Source organism: Sarcophilus harrisii, chromosome 4 (assembly GCF_902635505.1).
Source record: "Sarcophilus harrisii chromosome 4, mSarHar1.11, whole genome shotgun sequence".
NCBI lineage: Eukaryota > Metazoa > Chordata > Mammalia > Dasyuromorphia > Dasyuridae > Sarcophilus > Sarcophilus harrisii.
In genome coordinates this window covers 162352775-162368777 of record NC_045429.1, presented here as the reverse complement: position 1 = coordinate 162368777, position 16003 = coordinate 162352775, and the positions used below count along the sequence as shown (strand labels likewise).

The 16003-nt window shown below is 32.3% G+C and overlaps 1 protein-coding gene across 6 annotated transcripts in view; it reads left to right on the top strand.

Moving 5' to 3' along the window:
- EYA4 (EYA transcriptional coactivator and phosphatase 4) overlaps nucleotides 1-16003 on the top strand; it is a 296329-nt gene that overhangs the window by 248788 nt on the left and 31538 nt on the right. For all 6 annotated transcript variants that reach the window (XM_031964240.1, XM_031964244.1, XM_031964242.1 and 3 more), the window contains one exon: nucleotides 574-657. In XM_031964240.1, coding sequence (XP_031820100.1) covers nucleotides 574-657 — 84 coding nt within the window. The remainder of the gene's footprint in view (nucleotides 1-573; nucleotides 658-16003) is intronic.

Below are 16003 nucleotides of genomic sequence, written 5' to 3'. Positions count from 1 at the left end.
TCCTTTTCTGGTATTATATATTTTACCTAAGCAGAAACAACATATAAAAAGCCAGAAAAAACAATCCAGAGATAACCTAGATGGATAACCATTTACTTCCCAAGATGATTCTCTACTTTCCAAAGGAGATCATCCCAAATTTCTTTTAATTACCCAGATCAACTCCCAGCTTTAAAATTTGAGCCTGCAGCTTATAAAACTTATTTGCACATCTTTCTTAACCTCATTTGTATTTTTAAAAATCTATTTATGCAGTATGGAGGGAAAATTCTAATCTGTTTACCAGATTTTTTTTTTATCTGAACTGATGGTGAATGATGAAAGTAGCTGGATAAGTACTGTTACATATTTAAATTTAAGTTACTTTTTGAATCTAGAGTATTTTTGCTCCTCAGATCTTACAGAGGTTATGTTTTGCTAACTTTAAAGTAAATTAATAAGGTGAAATGTTTTTCCATGATGCAGTGTCAAGATTATATCCATCTATGAAGCATGGTGATTTTCTGCTTGTAAAGGGATTTCTATTTTCCCAGAACACTGTTATGTGTTGATGTTTATCATTTGTGTCTTCAGCGTGTATTTGTCTGGGATTTGGATGAAACCATCATCGTTTTTCACTCACTGCTCACAGGGTCCTATGCACAGAAGTATGGCAAGGTAAGGAATAACAAAAAAAAAATATTTCTCCTGTTCCTATCATATTTTTCTTTTCAAAATTTGCCAGGCACATTTTCTTTGACAATCTTCTTTTGTACAAGTGCTAATTTTGTGACCATTAGAACACTGTTTAAATTATGTCTTTATTGGGGTTTAGTGGTCCATAACTTGAGTATGTAACTTATAATTTAACCATAAAAATAGAGAGGTATAGATATCTGTTCCTTCATGCCTGTGCTTCTTACTAGTCAAGCAGATTCAAAAGTAAGGCAAATCATTCCTATCTTCTTGATGATTTTCCTATCTTTCCAGGCCAAGAAAACTTTTCTTATCTTCATTTCATAATTATTTCAAGAGCTAGTTCTTAATTTTACATAATGCTGATATTTCCTCACAGTAGTAAATATGGTAAGGTGGGAAAAGCTTTGACTTAAGATCAGAAGATCAGGATTATAATCTTATATCTGAAATTTTCTAGCTGTGCAACCATGCTTGAGTTATTTAATCTCTGTCAACTTCAGTTTATTCCTCTACAAAATGAACATTATTCTAATTGTGTTATGTGTCTATCCAGATAATGGTCAATATTATACACCTACTAGAGAGAGAGAGAGAGAGAGAGATGTTTGTGTATGTATGTATACATATATGTATGTATGTATATATGTGTGTGTGTATATATTATATATATATATACATACACAGTATGCATCTAATATTGACCATATGTATGTATGTATACACATATATATCCACACATATACATAATCATATGTGTGATATATATATGCATATACTGCAAATATAATTCATAAATAAAATAGATATATCAAAATATAAAATAGATATATCAAAATATATGTGTATACATACATATAATTGTATTTGTATTTGGACTATTGTGAGTAAAGTACTTTACTCATCTTACAAGTGAGACATTGTAAAAATAGTAGAAGTCAAATTTTAAACAGGTAGAAAAACTGTCCAACTCTGATGTTGGTTCAAAATTGATTGGTTTGGCTAATTCCAGGTGAGGAAAGCTCTTCTGGCAATATACATCAACCAGTGTCTTACAACTTCTCCTCTTAGAGAGTTACCTGGACACTTAGAGGAACTTTAACTTTCCTAAATTTATATAACCAGTAAACAAATCCAGGAGAAGACCTTCATAATTTCTGGCCAAAACAGAAATTATAGTTATTTACATTCACTTTTAGTCAGTTTTTTGGGCTAGGTGAAAGAAGTCATTCTTTAACTCATCTCTTACCTAATCTTAATCACTGATTGGGGATTGTCTCTTCAGTCAACTAGTCTAGTTAAAGATCTTAGCCTAAAAAATACAAGGTCTCCCAGTACATCCAGGGACATCTCCAGTCATCCTGATCTATATCTGGCTACTGGCCCTTCATGACAGAAAGGAAGGCAGGATATCTTCCGTAGCCCTGCCCCACTTAAATCCAGCTTAATTGCATGTCACATAATGATCTCCCTGATGCCATGATCCTTTTAGAGTAAGTGAAGGACAAAAAAACAACATTATCTGTATGATTCAGAGATAGGACTACAGTTCAGGTCTTCCTAACTCTTAGGCTAGTTGGCTGTCTGCCTTGCATTTCTTCCTTTTGGGCCTGACTAATGAAATCAAAACTTTATTGGTCTTTCAGTAATTACTTTGTATTAAATTTCAAGGATATTTGTTGGGCTTTATAAAAAAAGAGTTGGTATATACTTGCTTTGATTTCTCCTGTATAGGCTCTAATATCTTAGCTCAGCACTTCTTAAACTTTGTCCAGCCATGATCTCTTTTCCACCAAGAAATTTTTGTATGGCTCCAATTATATAAATAAAATTGATGCACAAATTAACCATTTACTGATAATAAGTCATAATTTTTCAACTCCTAAATTCAGATATGAGACCTAATATGAGGTTGCAACACACAGTTTAAGAAGATTTGCCTTAGATATATTTCTACTGTTATGTTGTTTCTTCACTTCTGCCTCCTGTGTTCCTACTATTCCCTCATCTTTGGTTTGCTTTTGAGAGTTCCTATTTAAATATTCTTCTATGAAGAATGTCTTGCACTATGATTTTTAAGAGTCCCAATTACATTCACTGGTACTTTTGTTTGATTTCCTCTCACCAATAGTTCTTACTGTTAATCATTTTCAATATTACTCATTACTATTTATTTATGTGTATTTATACTATTGAGAAGACTGACACAATTCCAGAAATATACTGCTGAGTGCACAGTATATCTGTAGTGTCTCTTGATATTTATTGCTACTAATAGTTGTGACATTCAATACTTTTGTTCTAAGTGAATCAATCAATCATGGATAACAGTCTTACAATTTGTTCGGTCCACACTTTTTTGTTTCTGAGAATCATGCAACCACACAACTGTCCAATTGAAGTTGTACACTGCCATACTTTTACGATTTTTCCTTTTTCAAAAAAAAAATAACACTGAATAAATTGTAATTTCAAACTCTGCTCATAAGACACAGATTCATGGAGAATATCATTTGAATACAAAGACCCCACCAAATCTAATTTATCTTGAATTCCAAATTCTATCTCACTAGATCTTAAAACAGAATCCTTGGGCTACCAGCATTAATTACTCCTTTGTAATCTCAGTCAGTAACAAGTCATTAAGTCATGAGTATTACTGTAAAACATCCAGTTATGAATATTTTACAGCATTCTGATTTCTTCCAGATCCATCAACAACTGGAAGTTGGGTTTTACTTTATTTATTGTCAAATAAGAGATTGGATTAGGTGACCTATAAGGTTTCTTTTAGGCAGATGAGTGGTACAGTGTATAAAGCACTAGGAATATAGTTAGAATAGGCATAATGTCAAATCCTGCTTGAGACACTTACTAGCTATGTGATCATGGGCAAGATAGTTAGTTTCAATTTCCTCATCTGCAAAATGGGTATAATGGTAGCATCTACCTCACCAACTTGTTGGGAAGACCAAATAAAATAGTATATAAAAAAAAATACTTTGAAAATCTCAAGGTACCATATAAATGATGCCTGCTATTATAATTATAACCTTAAATATATGATTCCAAATCTTTTGAAATGTGTCTGTAGGCACATGCACATTTTTTGGATACACAAGTGAGAAATTATCTTCCTATTTTTCTTGTAGCAGCATAGAATGAAACCTAAAATAGGGGAGCTGGCTGCCATTATAGTCATACCTATTTACTGACCAAATGGCCCTACTTTCTACTTTTCATTTGATCAACATATATGTGTATTTTTAAAGTAAATACAAAATCCAAACTATTTTTTTTTACTAATTTTAAAAAAGAAAATAACTCTCCATAAGTTCAGCACATAACAACTACTCTGGTAAATTTCACAACCATGATTTACTTTGTCTGGCTTAGTGAAGATAAACTTAATATTAGCTACATATTGCAAAATTTCTTTTTAAAAAAATTATTCTTTCTTGGCCTTTGATCTTAAGTATTGCTGATGAAACAGATGTAGTCAGAACCCTGCCATAGAGGTTAATCCAGCCTGTAATTGTTGTTGAAATTGGCAAAGCACAACAACATGATGGGTTGCTGGTATCTGCAGTGGGATTGTCAGTATGGACAGCTGAGGAAGCACTAAATGAATCTGGAAAAGCCAAGTTCACTAACACGTATCATTATGGAAGGGAAGGTCTGGCTGAATGTTGAGGAGGCAGCAGGGAACCAAGGCATCAGATTCAAAGAGACTAACAAAGAATGTAGGCAAATAGCTGAGTCTGAGTCACAGAAACTGTAAACATAGTTCCCAGAAAAGGCATCCAAGCCAAGTGGGACAAAAAGAAGGGATGCCTGGAATAAAAGAAGCCTAGGTCAGAATTATGGTGGAGTTGACTAGAGATTGGCAGGGTGGATCATAGCCAAGAGGAATTATTTATCAACAGCTTCCTTTTGATTGGTTCCACCCATAGGGCAGTGCTAGCCACACTGGTATCTTTGAAACTGCAGATGTGTTAAAGTCTACATTCTGAAGTCTAAAACAATTATGATTGATTTAAGTTTCACAACCACATGGAAGATCCTTTTCTTGTTCATTATGATCACTATCAGTTGAAAGATTTCTTCAGGACTAATGCTAACATCTAGTGAATGTTCATCAGATATTTGTAAACCTAAATTGATTATACATTCAGTTCTATTTGATTCAACAAGCATCAATTAATTCATTCCTATGTGTCAAACAAAGGTAAAAGTATGGTGATGAAATGAAGGAGGAAATATGTACATCCCCTTTAATTTTAGTTTTCATTGTTTACACTCCATTAAGTCTAGAAAATCAAGATAATAAATCAAATTCCAATTTGCCAGCGTTTTCCTATTTCTAAGGTTCATGTAAACAAAACAAAACAAAAGAAACCTACCTTACAAGCCAATTAAATCTTATCCAGGCATACCTGTAGTCCTAAATACTGTCCATACAAAAACCAAAAAAATAGTCTCTCCCTTCAAGGAACTTACATTCTATGGAAGGAACCAATATTACTTATGTAAATAATGACAAATATCAAAGAATATACCTTTTAAGTACCTACAAATAATTGTCATGATTCTTCTAAATGTTATCAAGGTTAAACATATCCACTCTCTTCAGAAGATCTGATCTATTGGGCAGGGTCTTCAGATCTAACCATCCTAACTATGAATAAATTGCAATTTAACAATGCCCCTTTAAGAATGTGATCCCATTCATATAAAATGTGGTCTTGAGTAGGGCGTAATATATCTATATTAACATCTCCCTTGTTCTATATTTATCTTAATTCAGGCTTGGTTTTTATTATTGTTTAGTCATTTTAGTCATATCTAACTTTGGGGGTTTTCTTGGAAAAGCTACCGGAGCAGTTTGCCATCTTCTTCTCCAATTCATTTTACAGATGAGGAAACTACAGAAATCAGAGTTAACTTATTCAGGGTCACACATCTAGTATTTGAGGCTGTGTACTCATAAAGATGAGTGTTCCTGATCCCAATCACAAAGGTCTAGTCATTGTACCACCAAGGTGCCTTAGCTTTTTTGACAGTAGTTCTCTATGTTAAATTGTCTTGAGCTTGCAATGTACTAAAACTCTGTTTTTTTTTTTTTGCCCCTTCTATAAACGATCACTTAGCTGTCTTTTTCATATTGTATCTGTGAATATTTTTTTGTTAAAGTGGAGTAACACTTTGTCTCTAGTTGGCTTCATTTTATTTGATCCACTCTATTATTCTCTCCTGTTTAGATCTTTTAATATCCTAATTCTGTCCATTTGTTAGCAGACCTTCCTGGCTATATGTCATCTGCTTACTTGACAAATATATTTTTTGTCTTGATGCATATAATTGATAAGGATCTCTGTGCCTTCAGATAAGTAATGGATAGAAACTTTAGAGATCGTGGAGCTGGGGAAAACTTGCTGGTACTGGAAAAACTTGCTGGTAGTGGCACTCTTATATAAATTTGCATACTTCTGCCTAATCTCTTTCCAAATGAACCTCATCATTCCACCAGTATTAAATCCAACAAAGTATATCATCTCCTAACCTACATTTTTGAGCTTGTCCAGTATTCTTCTGATTTACCAGTATAATTACCTATGCAAAAACAAAAATAAAATTAGAAGAAAATTGTTTATGATGAAACAATGCTAGTTCTTTGCTCTTCTAACAGCTCACAAAACAGCTAAAAGTGAATTTGAGTCTAATTCAATGCATTGTTGATCAAGATTGGGTTTACCTCTACCTGAAGATCTTTAGTGAGGGAAAATATATTTCTTCCAGGGAATAATGGGCTGCTTCACATTATATTTTTATTCTTATGAAGACATTTCCACAGTAGTTCAGTTTTTTTTAAGTGTACAGTATTGTAGGTGAAGAATAATTAACCTCCTTATTACCAACAAGTAATTAAGGCTGCATAAAATGAATTGTATGTAGTGTTCATATAGGTTTGCATGTAGGTGTTTGATATATATTTGTTAAACAACTAAGTGATATAAAATGAAACTAAATCACTAGTAAAAGCAAAAGTTTAAGTTTATGATGAAACTGACATAATACTCTTTCACAGGCAGGCCTTTTACATTTTAGACCAATTCTCATATTCTAGAACTCTGAGAATGTTAGGGAGTTCCCTTCTCCGTTATCAACTAAGCTTTCATAGTACAATGTAAGTCTGTCATCCTCGAATGGAAATGCAACAAAAGCCCTGATGATGCAGGTAGACCATTTTAAAATAGTGACAGTTTTGCTACACAGCTAATATATATATATATATATAAAAGGCTTTCCCCAACCATATTCTAAGCTAATGCAGAATGACCACTCATGGTTCAGTTATTCAGTTTTCTGGAAACAGGTCCCCTAGTATCTTTCATATCAAGGATCTAAGTATATACCAAAGTATTTTTGCAGTGAATTGAGACTTAAGAAATAGAATTAAGTATTCATCTTTAAGTTAGTAATAGTGCAATATGGAGGCACTTAGTAAAATTCAAATACCGAAGCAATTCATCTTGGACCATCAAAATGTCTCTTTAAGGGTCTAAGGAACTTGTTCATTGTTTGCCTATTATAAGGATATGTGATTTTATTTGTATGAACTTTCCCTTAACCAACATATAACTCCTCTGCAACTTAGTAGAAGAACTTTAAGAATTTCTGTGGCTAAAAATTCACTCTGTCCAAACAGGGAGAATCAGAATTACCCCAGTAGGTACAACAAAAGACCTAGAATTTTCCAAATACATCTAAAGATAGTTTTCAACATTCATTTTTGTATAATTTTGTGTTCCAAATTTCCCCCTTCCTCCTTTACCTCCCCTTTACCCAAGACAACAAACAATCTGATATCAGATAAACATGTACAATCATTTTAAACATATTTCCATATTTATCATATGGATAAATCAGACCAAAAAGGAAAAAAAATCACAAGAAAGAAAAAGTAATCAACAAACAAAGATGAAAATATTATGGTTTGATCCATAATCAGTCTCCATAGTTCTTTGAATGGATGAGGATGGCATCTTTCATATGAAATCTTATTATAATTGTCTTGAATCATCACAGTGCTAAAAAGAGCTAAGAATATTACAGTTTATTACATACTGATTTTGAATCTTGCCTTAAACATTTAGTGTTCTAGCATTTGATCATGAGAAGATCATAGCCTTGTAAAGCTTCATTTCTCTCATCTCTAAAATGAGCAAAGAAATATTTTTACTAGCTATTTCACATGATGGTAGTAAGAAGAGCCTCTTGAAAGTCTTAAACATTATGGAAATATGAGTTAGTTTTGACATTATTATGAGCTACCCAGAATTTAGTCAGGTTGATTCATGAATGACATATATATAAGCCTATCTCCAGTACCATATTTGAAGCTTTTTCTGCTTTGTAGAACCTTCTAGAGCTCATGTTCTATTCTAGCACAACCTTTAAGATCCCAAAGTCACCTCTGTGCTACACTAAAGTAATTGTACAAACACATTCACAATTTATATATTCATCATTTAAAATGTTATATCATGTCTCTAGCCTGTCTCTAACCTATGTTCCCCACATTGTCATATATCATTTCTTCTCACCCACAATGTAGTCCAGCAAAACTCCCCTGAATGTTCTCCTTTAATTTCTATCTTCATGATTATACTAGCTAGCTTCCAAGCCTGGAATGTATACCCTTTCCTCATCCCTGAATTTCAAAGGTTTCTTTCTTTCAAAGTTCAGCTAAAATATCATTTCCTATATGAGGTCTTTCCTGTACTTCTGGGTTGCTACAGTTTTCCCACCAAATCACTTGTTTTTTTTTTTTTTTTAATCTATTTCTTGTATATTGGTATGTGCAATAACTAAGCAAATGCTTGATGACTTAAATTGCAAAATAGACATTTCATGACTATTATTCCTACCTTTTGCTGATTCTTAAAATTTGGAGGAATTCAATGTAATTCAGCAAATATCAATTAAGTGCTTTCTGTCTACCAGGCATTACAAAACAGCAATTGTAAAAACATGCCTAGAGAAGTGAATAGAATTAAATAAATCTGAATTTGTCTCTCATGAGTCTTTTGATATGTTTCATTCTTTTATCCTAATCAATATCATGTATTAATCAATCATAATATTGATCATTGACCTATTTAATACTGATAATATTAATTAAACAGAATAATTAAAGAAAGAAAAATAGAATTATAATTTCAATCTGATTCAGAAGCTTTTGAAGGTAGAAAAGAGTGACTATTCAGACTTATAAACTATAGACAACAGCAAACTAGAAATCAAAGAATTTAAAAGTAAGGCAAAATATTTTCAGGGAACAACTGTTAAGCTATGCTATCTCCACTCCCTTACCCCTCCTATTCTCTTTCCCCTTCCATTCCGATATAAAGTAAAATAGCTATGCAGATTGTTACTGTTGTGGCATATAGTTTATCCTACATGTTAAGGGCCAATAGGATAATTTATTTCAATTAAAGCCAATTGTTAGTTTTGAGGAAATGCATCAATATTTTCAAGACTATTGGAGTATAATAGGAAAAAGTTATAATTTAAAGATATAGCAATGTAGAAAACTATTTGTCAATTAATTTTCTTCTCTATTAAATAACCAAACATTAGGACTGAATGGGCATCACAATAATAATTATGTTTTCTTCCTCCCCACCCTTTTTTTAAATCTGTAAGTACTACAATACCCTGAACAATACAAAATTATTCCTGTATCCAATCATGGAAAAAATAATAAACAAATCATAACAATAATTTTGTGTTTTCCTGACTTGGAAAGATAAATGTTCCTAAGGCAGCACGGAGATGACTTGGGAATGACTTATTGCTCATAAATCTCTACATTAAATAGACTTCATGCTTTTATTTTTTAAAAAAAAATGCTGGAATTTCCTTGTTCTTTTCTAAAATAAGCATCATTCTCCAAATTTGCTTCTTTAAAAGGAAACTTAATTAGTCCTTCTTTAAGCAGCAGTGACAATTTTTGGTTTTAGCTCAACTTCTTTGTGGACACTCACCATGCCTGTGTGTATCTATTTTTGGTTATGTATCCCAGTAGCAAATGATGTACATTGGTATTTGAGCTGCTCTGACCTGTAAGACTGATGATGGCTTTTGCAGCTGAGTACCAGTTGGCACATAGAGTTTTCTACCATTTGAAACTCTTAAGTAAGTTTGTTAATGTGACAGGACATGTGTTCAGAGTCTACCATCATCTGTTAAACTTTATGAGGAACATTCCTCTTCTCTGATTAAGAGTATGTTATTTTACCTGATATGTCACCTATTCTTCACTTTAAGGGGGAAGATGTTGAAGGGAAGAATGAATTGTACTTTGGCAATTTTGTTCCTTTCAGAGAATTAGCATTTCATTCTGGATGAAATCATACTCCAAAGAGTAAAAATGCAAAGGAAATAGCATAAATCATGGATCAGATTGAGAAAAGAGAAAACAGTTGCCTAAAAAGGAAAAAATTCTAGTTGCTCAAACTAATGTTGAGTTTAGAGAACCTGTTAAATATATGCCAAATGTGTCACCAGAGGAATCTATAGGAAATAATACATTCAAGGGGACAAACCAAACTATTTTTAATGGGAGAAAAAAAAAACTACAACATATATACAAAAAATTAAAATTTGGGAAAATACTAGATAGATTTTGTTTGTTTAGGATAGTCATGAATAAAATCACGAGCCTAGATGTTCAGAGTTTAATAAATAATATTAATCAAATGATAATTTCGTTTTAGTGAAATATTATTCAACTAGAGTCAAGCAATTAAACAGAGCAGGTGATATGCCTACAAAAATCCTAAGAAGACTCTGTGCTTTACCTCTCCCTATTTTCATATTTCAAAAAAATTATTTAAGTGAAATGGTGGGCTTTTAATAAAGCATCTTTTAAGCCTAGTAAAGGAATAGGATGAAAATGATTAAGGAGGGAAGATGTTTAGTGACTATCTTGGTTCATCACCTCACATTACGGATAAGGAAACTGAGGTCCAGGAAAGCTAAGCTATCTGTCTTAGATTATTTTTTTAATTTTACTTATTTTATTTTAATGTATGATATAAAACAAGAATTTCCATAACAGTAGAATAAAAAGGTCACACATAAAACTGAAAAATCTATTATGTACAAGTTGCTATTCTTTTTTTAGAAATTATCATTTATCATGTTAATTATCATGTAACATTTTTCTTCCCTTTTTTCCTACCCTAGAGATAGTTATCATTAGACATAAATATGAGTATATGTATATATAATGTGTGTGTGTCTATGTGTGTGTATCTAATATAAATATATATATATAGACATATGCAGATATATGTGTGTAAAATAATTCTATACATATTCTATTGAGTCTTTTCTGGATGCAGATGGCATATTCCTTTATAAGTCCTTTTTAGTTAATTTGGATATTTTAAATAGTTAAAATGACTTAATTTTAGTAAGTTTGAAAGATGGGATATAAATCTCATTCCTGTAATTCTAGAACCAATCCTTTTCCCACGACTACCCTGTTTTTTAAATAAGTTGAATAAATGCTAATTAGGCAAAAAGGTCATGTAAAGGTCAGAAAGTATATTTTGATATAGTCCAAGGTAGAAAATCTTTGAAGTCCTTCTCACTTTAAGAAGATAGTGATTGAAATATAAAATGGATATATCAACTAGCTCCTATTTTTTAAACTATATTCTTTGTTTTGTTTCAATTTTAATTTTTTGGCCTATGATCAGTCAATAAACATTTATTAACCAGCTAATCTGACCCAAATCTGAGTTCAAATATGGTTTCAGACACTGTCTGGGTGACCCTGGGCAAAACATTTAATCTTGTCTGCCTCCTTATCTATAAAGTAATCTGGAGAAGAGAATGGCAAATAACTTTGCCAAGAAAACCCCAAAAGAGGTCCCAAAGGGTAAAACATCACTGATAAGTCTGAGCAACAAAAGTGCTAATACTTAAGGATACAAAGAAAGGCAAATGTAGTTCCCAAAGAGAGAAATAATATGCAAACCATTATATAGGAACAACTTATACAAGAGATAAGTTAGATGTAATAATAGTAGAAGGAAAGTACTATCATTAAGAGAATCCAAGAAAGGTTTCTTTTAGAAGATGGGATTTCAACTGATTTGAATGAAGCCAGGGAGGTTAAGAAGTGGATATGAAGAGGGCAAATGTTGTAGATGTAGGGGTCAGCCAGTGAAAATGAAGGTATTCAAGAGATGGACTATCTTCTTGTGAGGAGCAACAGGGAGCCCAATTTTACTGGATTGAAGGGTATGAAGTGTTCAAAAAAAAATGGAAAATTATAAAGAGCCTAAGTTATCAAGGACAAAAGCAAAACAAGGACTTTTATATTTTATTAGTAATAATATCTTCTTTATTCTGGGTTTCAAGCATTGTGCAAAGTCATGGATATACAAAAACAGCATATCAGTACCCATTTAAGATGCAATATTTATGAAAGAAAAATAATTTTAGAGAACCTGTTTTTGGTTTTGTTCTTATATATCCCCTGTTCTAGCCCATGTTTACTTAATTATTAAGTTGAGCTCCCCACAGGTTAGTAGGTAGTACAGTGCTAGATCAGCATCCAAAGGATCTCAGGCATGTCTTTTCTTGATGTTTTCTTTTTCAGTTATGTTGTGTCCAACTCTATGGTACATTGGGGGTTTTCTTTGCAAAGATACTGAAATGGCTTGCTATTTCCTTCTCCTACTCATTTTACAGATGAGGAAACTGAGGCAAATAGTACTTGCCCAGAATCACACAGTGTCTTATAAGTGTCTGAGGTTGTATTTGAATTCAGAAAGAGAAATTTTCCAGACTCCAAACCTGATATTTTGTACCACTGTACCATCCAGATGTCCCTGTCTCTAGAATAGGCACCTACTGCCCAGAGAAACTGTGAGGAACAAATGGGATAGTTATAAAATATTTTGAAGTGCTATAAAAATGCTAACTATTATTATCATTAGTATCATTATCATCATCATTATTTTTAATGACTATCAATCAAAGCATTAAAAAAAATCTTTTACTATCAACTTAGGCCATTCTCCTGCCTTTTAGCAAAAAATGAATCATGCTAGAATTGTAACTGTTAATTATTTTCTTTTTTAAAAAAATCTCAAGAGATTCTCAATAGAGAATAATATTTGAACTACTTAGCTCATTGGGTTGTTTTTGAGACAAAAAGTAAATTCTAAAGCACCACCTCTACATGAGTTAGCTATATTGTGTTTTCTAACTGAGCTTTCTGACTTATTTTTGATTTTCCTTTAGCCCACTTACTTTATACTTTGTACTTAAATCTCCTCCCTCCCACACAGACAAACCCATTCTATTTACCAGTCATTGCACATTTAAGGATACTTCTTTCATCATTTATGTTTTATTACTATTATATTAATAATAATATTTTATATTATATATTATTTTATGTTTTATGTGTGTATGTAATATATAATATAAATGTATATTTATATATAATTTATATTATTGTGATGTTTTATTACTATTATATTATTAATAATAATATCATTATTACTATTACCACTATGTTAGTGGTAAATAATTGAGCAAGCAGATGAGATCCCACAAAATCCCAAACAAAATTCATCCTCCCCACATATATTTTTTCTAAAGAATTTTGTTAGGACCTCCTCATTGCTGTTTTTATTTACCTGATGTTATATTTATATATGTGTATGAATATACGTGTAGATAATTTCTCCTTCCATTCCCTCATAGATCTTAAGTATCTTGAGAGAAAGGTTTCCTTTTCCTCTCTTGCTTAAAATTTGTTGAATTGAATTGGATACAGTCAAAATCAGGATGATCAGTTCTATTTCCTTGAATTAAGGCTTGGGTTAGTCTTCAGCATATAAAGGGCCACATTGCCATGTGATTTTAAAAAAATAAATTATCATTTTTATTATAAATTTAATTGACATTAACAAATACAACATGTTAATATACAAAGAACATAACATTTTATATACACCATGGCCTTCTGTTTTATATATACATTTTTTTAAAATTTTGTGTGTATTTATTAAGTTTAATAAAGTAACAACCCAACTATTTGGTTATGACCCCTTCTACACAAATGCATTGCCTCCAAGATGTATTTTAAGTTTTTTATTTGTTCTTTTTTGTATATTTGTCACAATCACTAATCTACCAATTTCACTTCTCCTTCTTGGATAGAAACTCTTGTTATTGTTCATTTTTCATTCTCAAAGAGGACTAATGACATCAGGAGTGTGATGTCTTGGTTTGCAAGTAGAGAATTGAATTTAAGGGAGTCAGAGATATGCAAACTCATCGGCCTCAATTTCTACTTCAATGTCATAGAAATCCAGTGGCAAAACATAGGTCACCTTGTAAGAGGTATGCATAGTTCAGCAAAACAAAAACAAAAACAAAAGACATTGGCCACATCTTAAAATGTACTTATTATTCTACATCTCTTGAGTGCATCACCCCTCTGTGCTGCAATTAAAAAAAAAAAAAGATTAGAAACACTCAGCTGAACTGAGTGGTAGATATAGGGTCTGCCTAACTATTTAGAACCTTGTGATCCTTTGAAACATCAAGAGCTTATAACAGAGAGCTTGCAAAACTGGTTGAAAGTGCCAAATTTTAGATTCTCACAAAATGTTCCTGGCCCTCCTTCGTCAGGTTAACTTGACCCCATGAAGGCCACAAACCAAACTTCCCCTCCTTCTTCCCTACCCCATCTAGTTCCCTGGTGGTTGTATAATAAATGCAGTAAAGCACTGGGGCAAAGCCAATCAGCAAATTAGTTCTGACACAGCAACTGAGTTTATTTTGCTTTGGTATGGATTAGCTTCAAGGAAATAAATTCAAGAAATTTGCAGAATCTGAATTGGGTTCAATAAAAAATAATAATAAATGCATAAAATGTGAAAATATATAATATTTGTACCTCGGTATTATTCTGGATCTCAGTTGACATCTTTCTCTCCACCAGCCTATCTGGCTAACAAGACTACTTTCAAGTGATGCTTTTGATGCTGTTTGTTACTCTGCCTAATCCCCAGGGATTTAGCTAACTACTTCTGAAGCACTCTCACAGCTCCTGCTGTCAACACAAGAAAGAGATCAGAATTCAACCCTGAATCTAGAGTATATCAACAATTGGCTCCATCTGTAGGGTTTAACTTACAATCATTTTCATGGTGGTTCTTACATTTAGGGAGACAAATATTTTTTTTCTCACAAGATGCCTTTGCTGTCTATCTAAAGTTATCTTAAAATTCTTTTTATGTTCTTGGTTTTTCACTGCTTAATTTGCTTTAGCTATAATTTAATATCAAGGATTCATGATTTTGTTTCCTGTTGGATAAAGTGTTGGACTTGGAGTCAGAACTGAATACAAATCCTGTTTCATATACTTAATTGTATAATTCTGGATAAGTCATTTAAATTCTATCTGCTTTAGTTTCCTCAGCTGTATAATAAGAAAATAATAACAACTATTTCAAAGGATTGCTATGAGGGTTAAATGAGTTAAGACAAATTCAAGTGTTTTGCAAACCCCAAAACATTATATAAATGTTGGCTATTTTATATATGTATGTGTATGTGCGTGTGTGTATGAATATGTATATTTACACACTCAAATATATGTATTCATATATGTGTATATCTATATACACATGGGTGTGCATACATTATCAGCACAGTAGATAAAGTGTCAGGAGTACCTCTGGAACTTAATAGCAATGTCATCGTAACTAAACCACTTAATTTTTTTTTAGTCTTAATCTCCTTATTTATTTTTGTTTTGTTTTTGAGACTCAATGGAGGTTAAATGCCCAGGGTCATACAGCTAGTAAATGTTAAGTGTCTGAGGCTGAATTTGAACTTGCATGCCCTGGCTGCAGGGCTGGTGTTCTATCCACTGCCCCATCTATTTTTTAAAGTGAGAATAAGAATAATAATACTTATCTTCCAGAGTTGTAAACTTTAAATGAGATAAAATATGAAAAGCTCTTTGTAAATCTTAAAGCACTATATAAACTCTAAGATACATAGATATAAAGCCTTTTAAAGTTTGTCATTCAAAACCCTGAATTTTTTCCGTTTCTCTGTATGGGACATTTCCCCAGCATTAAACTTCACTCCTCCTCTGTACATCAAGAGGAGTTCTTACTTGCAAAAGCAAAACTAACAACCCAAAGCCCTTATTTACCCAGGCTTTGCTATCTTTGGTCAAAGTGTTGTTTGTTTACAAAAACCAAGTCATGACAAATTC